The sequence below is a fragment of the Anoplophora glabripennis genome, unplaced genomic scaffold (genome assembly GCF_000390285.2).
Source record: "Anoplophora glabripennis isolate ALB-LARVAE unplaced genomic scaffold, Agla_2.0 scaffold155, whole genome shotgun sequence".
Classification (NCBI taxonomy): domain Eukaryota; kingdom Metazoa; phylum Arthropoda; class Insecta; order Coleoptera; family Cerambycidae; genus Anoplophora; species Anoplophora glabripennis.
This window is the reverse complement of record NW_019416721.1, coordinates 227,453-242,584: the sequence shown is the minus strand read 5'-3', so window position 1 is coordinate 242,584 and position 15,132 is coordinate 227,453. Positions and strand designations below refer to the sequence as shown.

Sequence of the window (15,132 nt, the reverse complement as noted above, 5' to 3'; positions counted from 1 at the left end):
GTGTGATGTATTTACAGTTCAACACATTTCCAGACAACTGTGCGAGATTGAGTGCGCAACAAGTGGAGTTTTGTAGACGTTTCTTCTGTGTGTTCGACAAATGAGTAATAAATAAAGCGGAAGGTCAGTACAATTACGAAAGTACGTCTTTATTGCTTAAAAGTTATGTAACTGGCAATTCTATTTTTATTACTTGTCTGTTTTTGTTTCGGACGATGATCCCTGGTTGATAAAAAGTTGTAAACAAGTATCGTGACATCGAGCTAGATGGATGTGAAGTAGGTTATTTTCAAAACATTTAGATTGAAAGTATACAGGTGTTTATAAATGAAGTAGCAAAAGTGGTGCCAGTGAATGTAAAGCCAAAATTAAGAGGATTGAAGTAAAAATACCCTATATGAAAGTTGCACCCCTGAGGCGATATACCCTCATAAAGGAGGGGAAGGGGGGATTCGATCATTGGCGTATTTTATAAAGGAGTGAAACAGTCAACCCCATTGCAATATTTTATTAGAAATTTTTTATATCAGGCAAATTATTTAATTAAAAATATTTATTCGGAACACTGATTTATTGCGCAACTTTTTTACCTCTTGTAATTTTTCGATAAAACTCATAGTTTTCTAGTAAAAAAATTAGATGCGGCATCGTTCACTAAAGGGGTAATTGCGAAAATTTGTAAAAATAAAGTAGGCGGATGTCATAACAAATGAATTGTTATTTATCTACCGTATATAAAATGTATATCTGCTAATTCAATATTTGTATAATGGAATACCATATTATTTTTTTAATTGAAATCTGTTTTTAGTTGTATAAAAAATAACAAACTTGTTGCAACACACAAAACAGTGGTGTTGTATAGTGTTTTGAAATTTCTCAAAAATATTAGGTATTCAATTTATTGTTACACATTTAGCAATTAATAGAAAATGATAAATAACAACGTAGGTACTAAGTATCTTCTCATTTGATTTACCAATTATCTACAGACCAGTAAATTTCACGAATACTTTACAAGAATACTTTATTGCCACAAATTGATTGTACATTTTAAAAACACTTAAAATTATTTAAAAAACCAGTGGCGTACGATTTTTTTTCAAAAAAAGGTCCCCTTCTCCCCCAATAACTACGCCACTGGAGCGTATTTTGGAATAAGTTATCCATGAAAAAATAGTCCCTACTGTCATGTGAAACCCTCGGTAGAACCGTGAGTCGTGAGTGTGTGTGTGTGTGTTTGACACTTTGCTTGGTCGAGTGTGTGGCACGTGTTTTTATGTCAGTCAGTAGCATTTTGTAACGTGAACACAAAGCGGCATAGGGATTGACCACAGATTTAGCCTATGTCTGCTACTACAACACATTAATTGTCTGAATTAGCATAATACAGATTCCTACTGTTTATTTATTTGATTGTCGCCACAAAAATTTCGTAATAATGTACTGATAATATCGTCAATATAATACAACACTTACGTTTCTATAAATAACATTTATTTCTGTTATTTTTTAAAGTATGCTAAAATCGAGATAAGGAACAGCTCTTATCTTGTAAGACATGAATGTTTAATCTGATCTTGATCGAATGATTATGATTAATAATTCAAAACTCACATAAAATAAGGTTGATAATGGTAAGAGTATTATAATTCTCAGTAATATTCAGGAGAAAAAATAATAAGGGTTGGTACTTGTCTCCTTTTTGAAAATGTAAATTAATAATGTTTTATATAATGAAACGGTAAAGTGATCAAACGATTCTAGATGTCACTGTCTTGTCGCGTATGACATTGTTTCAATTACCATATTTCCAAGACGATCGTGCAACATTTTTAATCTGTTTAAATATATTCATAACGGAATTTAGATTAATAAGACACAGGGTCAGTCAAAAAGTCGTGACATGAACAAAGTTGCTTTTTCATTAATGATTTATTTTTTAGTTTTATTATTAGTTTTTTACAAAAAATAAAAAAGCATAATATGTAGTTCAGGGTATAGGCTATTGAATATATCCAAAAAAAAAACTTGGTTAAAAGAACTATGACGTTCAAGCAATTTTATTGCATGAATCATTCAAAGGGTCATTTTAGATGAAATAACCGCGGAATGCTATTAAATTAGAGGGTGGAAATTGGAGATAAGGGTGAAAATGCACCCCTTTCAGCTTTTTAATTGTAGCTCGAAAACGAAGCAAAATTTCGCTATAGTTCAGAGGAAAAATTATTTAGAGAATTGAATTTCCCATGGAAATAGCTTATTTAAAAAATTTAAAAGGAAAATGTTATGCAAAAAAATCGTCAATAAATAATTTGAAAAAAAACAAAATGTTTGTTTTTTTTTTACTTTTTTGCCTCTAGTTTTCTTTTGAGTAAAGATAGGTACAGGCATTGCCTCATAGAAAAAAAAAGTAGATAAAATTTCCTTCAAATAGAGGTTGTAAAGTATTTTTGGAAGAAAATTGAATGGCCGCTCAAACCAATTTTTCGATTTTCGTCGCGTTTACTCTTATACGTTTTAATTCTCATTTTTGTAAGAAATGAAGGAAATAAGAAGATTTTCACCACATGACTTGTTCGAAGAGTCATTAAAAATGAAAAAACCTAGGGGTGCTATTAAATTAGAGGGCTGAAATTGAAGATAGTGGTGAAAAAGCGCTTTTGCAGTTTTTTAAATATAGCACGAAAACGAAGCAAAATTTCGGTATAGTTCATAGGAAAAATTTTGTAGAGAATTGAATTTCTCATCGAAAAGGCTTATTTAAAAATTGTAAAAGGAAAATTTTATGCAAAAAATCGTTAATAAATAATTTTGAAGAAAGCAAAAAATATTTTTTGATTTTTTTACTTTTTTAATAAAATAATTTAGTTAAAACTTCAGAATTTACGTACAATAAAGTTTATTAATAATGTATATACAGTGTGTCCACGGATGGAGTTGACAAGAGGAGAAACTTTTGTTTTTGAATTTATCGAAAAATGTTACTCTTTATAAAAAGTTCTGCCCCTCGAAAAAATGAGACTGTCAGACAAACATCTTAGATTAGATAGACAGGGTGCTCATAAATTAAAAAAGCACGAAAAGAGACATTATTTATTATTTTACAAAACATTTTTATAAAACAAATCTGTTTATAACCTCAAATACGTCCTAATACAAATTTTAAAAAAAAATCTATTCTGACTTTTACTCTGCATGTATAGCTACTTCCCACTTCAAAAATTGAAATTTTGATTTTAAAATTTGTATTAGGACATTATTTGAGGTTATAAACAGATTTGTTATATAAAAATTATGTGTAAAATAATAAATAATGGTACTTCTCTCTTGAGTATTTTTGTGCTTTTTTAATTTATGGGCACTCTGTATATCTAATCTAAGATGTTTGTATGACAGTCTTATTTTTTCGAGGGGCAGAACTTTTTATAAAGAGTGACATTTTTCGATAAATTCAAAAACAAAAGAGTTTCTCCTCTTGTCAACTCCATCCGTGGACACACTGTATATACATTATTAATAAACTTTATCCACGACTATTGTATAATGTACCCATTATATGTCTGTTTGCTCGACCTTATTAATACCCATTAATCACGGCAGTGATTAATGAGTCATTAATCACTACTGTCGGATGCTTCCTTGATTTAGCTATAATATTATATTGTTCTGCTACAAACAGACGGTTTTTTTAAATTTTATCGTGTAAACCACTAAATATTTTCAATTCAGTGCTGTACATATAAAAAAAAAATTAAAAAGTGAATTTTCCTAGACCAGATTCGAACCCGGGACCAGCGGTTGGAAGGGAAGGAGCATCTACACTGAGCCATCAGCGACTTCGTTTGTGCGTGTCGTATATCTGTTGCTTAACATACCATGTTTTTCGAAACATTTCATAAAACTAAGTAGCTTTTAAAACAAAACAAATTTGACTCAAACCTGTCAACATTATTGTTTGTGTGCATAGATTTCTCAGTGTTTTGATATTTTGTGTTAAATTGTGTTAAAAAACGAACTAAAAACAAAAAAAACTTCAACAAAAATATTTAGTAGTCGTGGATAAAGTATAGTATTCTCCTCCCGTATAATGGCTATTATCCACTCGGTGATTTAGGCCACTCGCCTGCGGCTCGTGGCCGTAAACTTCACCTCGTGAATAATACCCATCATTATACGCTCGTTGAATAATATACTATTATTGTACTTAATTTCTCAAGTTTTTACTAAATAATTTCATTAAAAAAAATCAAAAAATCTTATTTATTTTTTCTTTAAAATTGTTTATTAACGATTTTTTGCATAAAATTTTTCTTTTACATTTTTTAAATAAGCCATTTCGATGAGAAATTCAATTCTCTACAAAATTTTTCCTATGAACTGAACTGAAATTTAGCTTTGTTTTAGTGCTATATTTAAAAAACTTCAAAAATGCTTTTTCACATCTATCTTCAATTTCAACCCTCTAATTTAATATCACTCCGTGGTTTTTTCATTTTTAATGACACTTCGAACAAGTCATGTGATGAAAATCCGTGAATTTTCTTCCTTTTTTTGCAAAAAATGAGAATTAAAACGTATAAAGGTAAACACGACGAAAATCGAAAAATGGGCTAAGTTTGAGGGGCCATATATCAGTCAATTTTCATACAAAAATACTTTACAACCTCTTGTTTTGAAGGAAATTTTATCTACTTTTTTTCCTATGAAGCAATGCCTATTCCTATCTTTACTCGAAGAAAAACTAGAGGCAAAAAAGTAAAAAAAATCAGAAAATCGAATTTTTTGCTTTTTGTCAAATTGTTTGTTAACGATTTTTTAACATAAAATTTCCATTTTAAATTTTTAAATAAGCCACTTCGATGGAAAATTCAATTCTCTAAATAATTTTTCCTACGAACTATAACGAAATTTTGCTTCGTTTTCGAGCTACAATTAAAAAACTGAAATTTGACATAAAGATTCCGATTTGTTGGAATTTTCTATTTATTTTCTTCACAGGCAACATGACTCTGATAACCAACTCCTTTGTGATCGACTTCGTGGGTTTCGTTACTGCAATCGTTGCAGTGATATACGCGTACTACCTGTGGTCCTTCCAGTACTGGAAGAAGAGGAATGTGCCCTATCTGGCACCATCTATACCCTGGGGCAACTTCGAGAGTCCCAACAGGAGAACGAAGTTCATTGGCGACTGCGTTCGAGCGATATATACAGAAGCACGCGCTCGAGGTGAGTGCGTCGAGTTTTTATACCTTTTTCTGACTTTGAAATAACTTGCAGGGTGGAAACACTGCGGTATGTACACCATGGCCACGCCAAACTACTTGGTGCTCGACCTAGACATAGCCAAACAGATCATGACTAAAGACTTCCACAACTTCGTGGACAGGGGGATGTACACTAACGAGAGGGACGATCCTTTAAGTAAGACAAAACTCTGTAAGAAACTCCTATCCGAAGACGTAATTGTTGTTTTTTTGACAGGTTGTCACCTCTTCTCAATCGGTGGTACCAAATGGAGGAATTTGAGGACTAAGTTTACCCCAACGTTTACGTCCGGCAAGATGAAGTCTATGTTCGGCACCTTGGTGGAGTGTGGATCGGTTTTGGAGAAGTACATCGAACACCATATCAACGATAAAGATGGAGTTGATATAAAAAATGTCCTAGGTAAGGCCAGATGTAACGTAATGCTTTAGCAACGTTGATTTTGAATACAGTCTGATTATAAAGGCTCCGAGATATAACTCGGTTACCCCTTTCGTGTAAAAGCTGACGAACCGCAACAGTATTGTAAGGTGGAGTACCATTATGTTGCATCCACATTCTTCGAAATGTAGCTAAAGGAATGTCGCCAAACAAATCTTCTAGAGTGTTTGTTAAAAGTTTAAATAAACTGCTCTAGTTAGATGCTTGTTAAAAAAGAATGGTCCAATGAGATGGGTTCCCAAAATTGCTCACACACGTTCAAAGACCATCGTTGGTTATGCGTTGTCCGGAATTGATGAGGATTTCCTGTGTCGTAATAATGGCAATTATGATTATCAACGAAACCATTTTTATGAAAAGCAGTCTCCGCTGAAAGTCTACTTTTAGTAACTTTTGGTGTAATTGTATGCGATAAGGATGTGAGGCAGCTACTTTTCGGAATTTAAAGAAGAACCTCATTTTTCTGGAAAACTGTTGGAGATAATAATAATAACAATAGTAATAATAAACTTTATTTTCCTTGAAGACAGACATTGTATAGGAATTGTCACATTTTCTTTTTTACTTAAAATAACTTAAAACTATCTGCTCTAGATACATTAAGAATCAAAAAATTCATTTAAAGAATAAAATGTATTTCTTATTAAGTATTTATGCAGCTTCTTCTTAAAAAAATATAAAATTATTTGTGTTCGTTATCTCAGAAGGCAATTTGTTAAAAACTTTTAAACCTAAATAAAATGGTGAATCACAAGATATTTTGTATTTAAAAAAAGGAATGTGGAATTTCTTATTTTGCCTAGTGCTTTTATTATGAATGGTTTTATTTAATTTAAAAGTAGACTTATTTCTAAAAAAGGTATACGGACAATTCGAAGATAAATAAAGCTAAAAATATTTTCTTTACATTACCCACATGATTCCAAACAACTTTTATTAAAACCATTTTTTTTTTAATAAATTTTACAGTTACAAAGTTACAGAAGAATCCCTCTTAGGTGGACCACCCTGTATATGTTTTTAAATGGGATGTTATTTTCTGATATCGATGTCCCGTCCTCTTCTTTTGAGTTTACTTCGCTGGTACTAAAAGATCTTGGCTAACTTGATTAGTTTTAGATATACAGGGTTTTTTGAAAAATCGCCCATTTACGTTAAATTTAGAAGAAAAAGTTTGGACATTAGTTCTATTTTTTATGAGGAAGCCATTGGCGTACTCAGATTTTTTACAAATCGCACAGTTTTTCCGATATTACATAAACAGAGGTTTTCTTAAATAGAACACCCTGTATTTGGCCATCCCGTTGAATAGCAAGTTTTTGTTACCTTTTCAGCCATATACCTATAATAATAGATACTTTTTATTTGCCTAAATGAAGAAAAATGCAAAAAATGTATAGGTAATTTTTTAGTTGGCCAGTTGGTCGTGGCGACTTTTTTAAAAAAACCTGTATATCTAAAATTAATCAAGTTAGCCAAGATCTTTTGGTACCAGCGAAGTAAACTCGAAAGAAGAGGACGGGACATCGATATCAGATTTTTTGTATCTATCACCGTTTTGGCTGTATCCTGTAAAACTATCGAAAATCAACCACCCTGTACATATCCCATCTCGTATCCATTATCACCAAATTCCGGACGTCTGGTCGGAATTTTCCCAGTGACGGATTGTGTTCCGTATTGAAAGTACGCATCATATTTTTTTTATTTAGGGAACTTCTCCACCGACATCATCGGTTCCTGTGCCTTTGGTCTGGATTGCAACAGTTTCAAGGATCCGAACTCCCTTTTCAGGCAATACGGTGTAAGAATCTTCGCCAGGTCCAAGTCTGCAAACATCAAACAGGCATTCTGTATGAACTTCCCCCAAGTGGCTCAATTTTTCGGCATGCGTTTGATCCCGAAGGACATCAGTGACTTCTTCATGAAGGTCGTATGCGACACAGTCTTATACAGGGAGAAGAACAACTACACTAGGAACGACTTTCTCCAGTTACTCATCGACATTAAGAACAACAAGGAAGCTCAGGCCAATGGGTACAAGGGTAAGTGCAAATGTACATATTTCAAATTGGGGTTTTCATTTTTAATACAGGGGATCCGCAACTTATACAAAAAACAGTCAATCGACATCCGATCTTTTCTTATTTATTTCGTGCACTGTGGTATCTGTATGGACATCCCGTTTCTTTTTAATAAGTTTTGTTACAAAAAAGTTGCGCAATGAATCAGTCTTCCCAGTAAATATTTGTAAATAAATAATTTGCATCATATAAAAAATATTGAAATGGGGTTGACTGTTTCACTCCTTTATAAAATCCGCCAATGATCGAATAAATATTGAAAAGTTGTCTCTTTATTAGTAGGATGCTCATACCAAGTTTCGTGTCTCTAACATTCCTCATGTTAAAGAAAAAAATTAAAATGTGAATTTCAATCCCCTCCTTTAAGAGGGTATATCGCCTCAGGGGTGCTACCTCTTTTAAAAACACCCTGTAGATAACTGTTTCTTGTGGGTATCTACAAAGTATTCTTGAATTTTATCTGTTTTGTTCTCGATGAGAGTGACGTTATGTTCACGCAACATTGTCTATGTAGATGCGTTTTCAATTGTGTGCCAACGGAAACTTCTTAGAATAACACAAATTAAATTCAACAAAATAAAAAAGATGTAGCCTTCGAGGTAACCTTAATCTTTTCATATTTAAAGAAATTATAATTGTAGAGCACTTTACGTAATTTGGCATTATATCCTTTAAGACATGGAAGCTTTTTCCCTTTTGAAACAATAACAAATTACTAAAAATAAACATTACAAACAATTATGCAACTGATTTACTATTATCAATAATCTTATGATAGACGTATGCGTCAGTAAAATTAAGATGAACAATTTTTTATAAGCTGAATGAATACGAGGTATCTATACACAGCTAAAGAAGAAACATTTATATTTCCATATTTGATACTTTGTGTGACACCTTAGACCAGGGATGCACATACCGCGGCCCGCGGGCCGCATGCGGCCCGCTGTCGATGTTTATGCGGCCGGCCAACGAATTTTAAAAGTATTCGACTCGCCGCGCTCCGGTCCAAGCATATTATTACGAGACTAGAAATCTGTCGCATCAACTAGATTACAGATTCGCGAAACACGTCGATCCCCGAACAAAGTGGATGGTTCTCGATGTTTGGTAACTCGTATAAATACGACGCATCGCCGGCTACCGGGGCAGTTAAGTTTTGACTACTGATAAGCGAACGTTATACTGTTTGAGAACTGTAATCTGTGACGAGTAAATATTTCGTCGTTCGAACTTGGCTTTTACTGACTGTAACATATAATATTAATTTTGTTATGGATAAACCAGGCCCCAGTAAGAAACGTAGTCGTAAGGTTGAAGATGAAAATCGACAGTTTCATGATATTTGGACCGAAAAATACTTTTTTATTTCATCGCATAACAAAATTGTCTGTTTAATATGCAAGAGTAGTGTTTCTATTCCGAAGGAATATAATGTGAAAAGGCACTATGAAACCCAGCATCCAACTTTTACCAAATTAACTGGCGAAAATCGAACGCAAAGAATTTCCACTTTACAACGGGAACTAATAGGCCAGTAATCTATGTTTACAAAACCAATTCAAGATGCTGAAACAGCCACTGAAGTTAGCTTTAAAATATCTCGAATAATAGCGAAAACTTGACGGCCTTTTAAAGATGGTGAGTTTGTTAAGCAATGTTTGGATATCGCCGCAAAAAAATTTTTCCGGAAAATGTAAAGAAGTTTGAAAAAATTCACTTAAATCGGATGACTGTTCAAAGAAGAATTACCGCATTAGCAGATAATATAGAAGAGCAATTAGCTACAAAATCGAGAAGTTTTGAGTATTTTTCTATAGCGCTCGACGAATCTACAGATATAAGTTCAACTGCTCAACTATTAACATTTTTACGAGGTGTAACGCAAAATTTTGAAGTGAGTGAAGAACTGATTGGTATGAGTTCTTTGACAAATCAAACTAGGGGAAGTGACATGCTCAAAGCTCTTCTAGAAAAATGTTCTATAATGGATTTGGATTTAACGAAAATATCTGGAATTACAACTGACGGAGCACCTTCAATGGTTGGAAGTACATCTGGGATAGTAACTCTGTTAAAAACATATTTACAAACTAAAAACATAAATACCAAGGAATTAATGCAGTTTCATTGTATTATACATCAAGAGGCCCTCTGTTCAAAATTATTGGGATTTGAAAATGTTATGAAAGTTGTAGTACCTACCGTAAACTTTATAAAATCACGAGGTCTCAATCACCGACAATTCAAACAATTTCTCGAGGATATTGAAAGCGAATATGGTGATCTCCTGTTTTACACTGAAGTAAGGTGGCTAAGTCGTGGGTTGACACTACAGCGATTTCTTAACTTGATTGAAGAAATCCAACTATTTCTGACGGAAAAGAAAAACGACGTCCCCGAACTCGACAACCCTGATTGGCTGTGTGACTTAGCGTTTCTTGTAGACATCACAAATCATTTGAATGTCTTAAATACGCGACTCCAAGGCAAAGATCAATTGATTTCGCAGCTATACTCTCATGTTTCGTCCTTTCAATGCAAATTGAGTCTTTTCAGGACACAAATCAATTCAGCCAATTACGGCCATTTTCCGAACTACAAAAAAATTATGGAGAAGTTCAATAAATCTGACGTCAATTTCGCTCATGTTGAAAAAATTGATATTTTGATACAAGCTTTTGAAAATCGTTTTGTAGACTTCAAAAAAGTTAAACCGCTATTGGACATTTTCAGCAATCCTTTCAACATTTTACCCGAAAATGCGCCGGAATTAATGCAGCTGGAATTAATAGACATGCAAAATGATGATAATTTAAGAAACAAATTTAATGAAGGTAATTTACTCAACTTCTACCGTTGCGTTGATAAAAAACGCTTATAAAGAGTTGCGAATAAATGCATTGAAATGCGCAAGCTTATTTGGATCGACGTATATTTGTGAACAAACGTTTTCAGTGATGAAACTTAACAAAACGAAAAACCGAAACCGTCTATCAAATGAAAATTTGTAAGCAATTATACGTGTGGCTACAAGTAATGTGGAGCCAAATATAAAAAAACTTGTTAGTTCAATGCAATGTCATGCATCAAAATAATAAAACATGAAATATTACATTGTAATGATTACATAATTATTACAACAAACATTTTTGAAGGTTATTTTATTTTTATCATTGTATTTCATACTATTTAAAAATAAAAAATTTTGTGTTAATAAATATTGTTTGTAGTGGCCCGTCCTTGGCTTATATTTTTCCCGAGTGGCCCCTGTTCCCTATAAGTCTGTGCATCTCTGCCTTAGACTATCTTTGAGAACAATGTTCTTCAACTAATTCTAATTGCAGGCGATGGTAAAACATTGACAATGGACGAGCTCGCGGCCCAAAGCTTCGTCTTCTTCTTGGCGGGCTTCGAAACCAGTTCAACCACCATGACCTTCGCCCTGTACGAGCTGGCGACCCATCAGGATCTTCAAGACAGGGTTAGAGAAGAAATTGAACAGGTGCTGGCAAATCATAACGGACAGATAACGTATGATTCACTCATTGAAATGAAGTACATGTCACAGGTCATTGATGGTAAGTAAAATGGAAATAGTTTCTTGTATTGGTGGGTTATCCCCAATTTGAAAAAGGAGTGATACACTTAATATCTTATTCTTTTTAGAAACTTTGAGGAAATATAGCCCAGTTCCTTTCTTGACCAGAATTTGTGGCGAGGACTACAGGATACCTGGCGAAGACGTGGTCATAGAGAAGGGTGTAAGGGTTATGATCCCTATCCACGCATTCCATTACGACGAAGAGTACTACGAGAATCCTAGCGTGTTTGATCCTGAAAGGTTTAGTGAAGAGAACAAAGCTTCCAGACACCCATACGCTCACCTACCGTTTGGGGAAGGTCCAAGAATTTGTATAGGTGTGTAAGTGTACGGGATCTTTCAAAAAATGAGGGCAAATTGAAATTTAGACATTATAAGAAAGTCATGTAGACGTGGTTAGTAGCTCTGACTGGCTTTCTCTCTTTGTTTAGGGGAAAGGTTTGGCCTGATGCAGACCAAAGTGGGACTGACGACTATCCTGAAGAACTTTAAGGTGACCTTGAACAAAAGAACCAAGGTGCCTTTGGAATATTCTATGACTGCTTTCATTCCAAGTGTCAAAGACGGCATTTGGTTGGATGTTAAGAAACTGTGATAATTCTTTAACAAAAACATGTAATTAACGTTAGAAATAATTTACCTTTTAATTTGCACCAGTCGTCAGAGGATATTTTTAGAATGGCTTTTATAATTGTTTACAAAGTCTTATAAGTACTATAACCATTATTAAATTTATTATAATATATTTTTTAATCCATCACTAGTTGTTGGAGTGATATGCATTCAAGCATATAATTATTTAATTTGTTATAACAAAATTTATACTAATAGTTTGAGCACTACTTACAATAATATTATAAGAAATTACATTAATAGATAAACTGATCAAAATAAAGTTATATGTATAAATTGACACTGTTGGACTAACAAAATTAGGTTAGGTTGCTCACTAAATGTGTTTTTCCCTTCCCTGTTTTCTAGATGATAATATTGTGAAATTTTAAAATTATTTTTATCTTAATTTTATTCATGTTTCTTTGTTGAATGTATTCAATGTCAGTTATAGATAATACTTTGTTAAAGACTTTTAATGTTTCCTGTCCTGAAGAAGTTTTCAAATAAAAATGAAACGTTTACTAAATTTTGAAGGACCATTTTAAAAATATTTTCCTATACCGACTAACGCAAATTGATAGGTAGATATAGAAATAGGATACGAATTAAAAAAGTTTGTTTATACTCACCAACTTGGAATCATACAAATGTAAGCTATGTGTATTTGCTGTGAGGTATTAATTATTTTTTGTACAATCAATTCTTTTTTATTTACAATGCCTGTTGTCAGTATGGTAGGTTATGTTTACTGGTTGTTAGTCTTAAAACTTCAGTAAGTAATTTACTTACCAACAGTAAGTAAAATCTATATAATACATGTTACTTCACAAAAATAAGGACATTGTGTGAAGTTATTTGTTTGTGGCATTTTTTTTTTTATTTTTTGTTTTTTGCCACCTGTGAAATAATTTAAAATATAAACTAAATAAGTTTCTTTTTTTTTAAAGAACAAACATTATTTAAATAATAAACACATAAAAAAGAAACAAACATTATTCAGACACATCAAAATTGTATAATTGCCAGAATCCGTTGGTCTGCTGGAATAGAAAGCGATTAAAATGTTTCGACCGATTTTGATTTCTGTAACCTCTACATTCAGTTTTTCTCGTTTAAGGCAACTATAACTTGTTCACCGAGCATCAGTCAGATAAATAAGGGTATTATTTTTTATATCTGTTATAATAGGCTATTGAATAGAGGATTTTGAAAGGAACTATGACGTTCAAGATATTATTTTATTACATGAATCGTTCAAATGGTCATTTGAGATGAAAAAAACGCGGAATGCTATTAAATTGGAGGGTGGAAATTGGAGATAGGGGTGAAAATACACCCCTTTCAGTTTTTTAATTGTAGCTTGAAAACGAAACAAAAGTTCGGTATACTTCATAGGACAAATTATTTAGAGAATTGAATTTCCCATCGAAATAGCATATTAAAAAAAATAATTTTATCCAAAAAATCGTTAATAAACTATTTTAAAGAAAACAAAAATAAGATTTTTTGATTTTTTTTACTTTTTTAATAAAATAATTTAGTAAAAACTTGAGAAATAAATACAATAAAGTGTATTGATGTATATACAGTGTGTCCACGGATGGAGTTGACAAGAGGAGAAACTCTTTTGTTTTTGACTTTATCGAAAAATGTCACTCTTTATAAAAAGTTTTGCCCGATTGTCATACAAACATCATATATTGCATAAAAAAGGTACTCTTGTTAGATTTTAATAGCATGAGCCGTTTTCTAGTAAAATCCATTTTTACAGGGTGTCCGGTAAGTACCTCCTAATCTCTCGGGAGTGTATAGGGGAGGTCAAAATAAAACTAGTCCTTCCTATAATTTTTTTTCCTAATATGACCTCTAACGGAGTTATGGGGGGTCAAAGGAGTACCTAGAAATTAACGTTTAGGGTTATAACTTTGAAACCACCCTGTATATTTTAATAAAATTTTCGTACGTTGTATTACACATGGAGCTCTACGATTTGATGCTAAAATCAACTTTTTGCTATTATCAGGTGTCCAGAAACGGACTGGCCCTATCACAATTTTTCTCAAAATTTTGACAGAAGTAATTTTATCAAACTGAAAATATTATTATTAGATACTCTGAAGGTTTTTCTTTAAAAATGGTACTCTTTATTTATTTCGAAAAAATGAACGGTTTGCGAGATAAATCGGTTTTGAAAAAAATTGGTAACAAAAACAACAATTAAAATTTATTTTTTTTACATATTATTTCATGCATTTAATTTCTTTAACTTTATCAAGTCCAGAAATCTTTGAACGGGTTGGCTATACTTTATGAGCAAGTAGTGACCAATTAAAAATAACATTTGAAAAATAACTTACTTACAAGACATGCAACAAAGAACATTCAACAATGAACAAAGGTACCTAAATGTTACTTCGGTAGATGTTCAAAATGAGCACCCCGTACTTCAATGCACTTTCTAATCCTACGAATGTTTTCCCGGTGCACTTGAAATAATATTCCGTGATTATTGCGGAGATGGTCACAGTTCTGTGTTAGCCTCAGCAGAAGTTCCTCTCTACTATTTACGGGTGTTGAATAAACGTTATTTTTTAAATGACCCCACAGAAAAAAGTCTAATGGGTTTAGGTCGGGCGACCTAGGTGGCCATAATACAGGTCCGCCTCGACCTATCCATCGATCACCAAAAACATTCGTCAGATGTTGACGTACTAAACGATCAAAGTGGGGTGGTGCACCGTCATGCATGTACCACATTTCAGTTCTTATTTGAAGGGGCACTTCTTCTAACAAAATATTTAGATTTTCCTCTAAAAATTGCAAATAAAGAGCACCATTAAGTCTTTGCTCCAGAATAAATGGACCAATCAAATGATTCCCGATAATGCCAGCCCACACATTCACCATAAACCTTTGTTGGTAGCGAGTTTGAACTAAAGCGTGAGGGTTTTCTTCATCCCAGACATGTAGATTATGCGAATTAATTATGCCGTCTCTTGTAAAACCTGCTTCATCGGTGAACAAAATAGATGTACCAAAATTATGATTCCGAATATGATGCTGTAAAAACCAATTGGCGTATTGAAGTCTTTTTGGATAATCATCTGGAGACATAGC

At 32.9% G+C, this 15,132-nt stretch overlaps 1 protein-coding gene across 1 annotated transcript; it reads left to right on the top strand.

Annotated features, from left to right (window-relative positions):
• Window positions 1-12,715, top strand: LOC111691307 (probable cytochrome P450 6a14). The gene is made up of 8 exons (XM_023455302.1): window positions 1-123; window positions 5,002-5,232; window positions 5,284-5,427; window positions 5,488-5,673; window positions 7,425-7,757; window positions 11,144-11,377; window positions 11,466-11,717; window positions 11,832-12,715. Exons 2-8 carry the CDS (start codon window positions 5,007-5,009, stop codon window positions 11,993-11,995), a joined length of 1,539 nt encoding a protein of 512 aa, XP_023311070.1. The 5' UTR covers window positions 1-123; window positions 5,002-5,006; the 3' UTR covers window positions 11,996-12,715.
• Window positions 12,716-15,132: the final 2,417 nt, after the last annotated feature.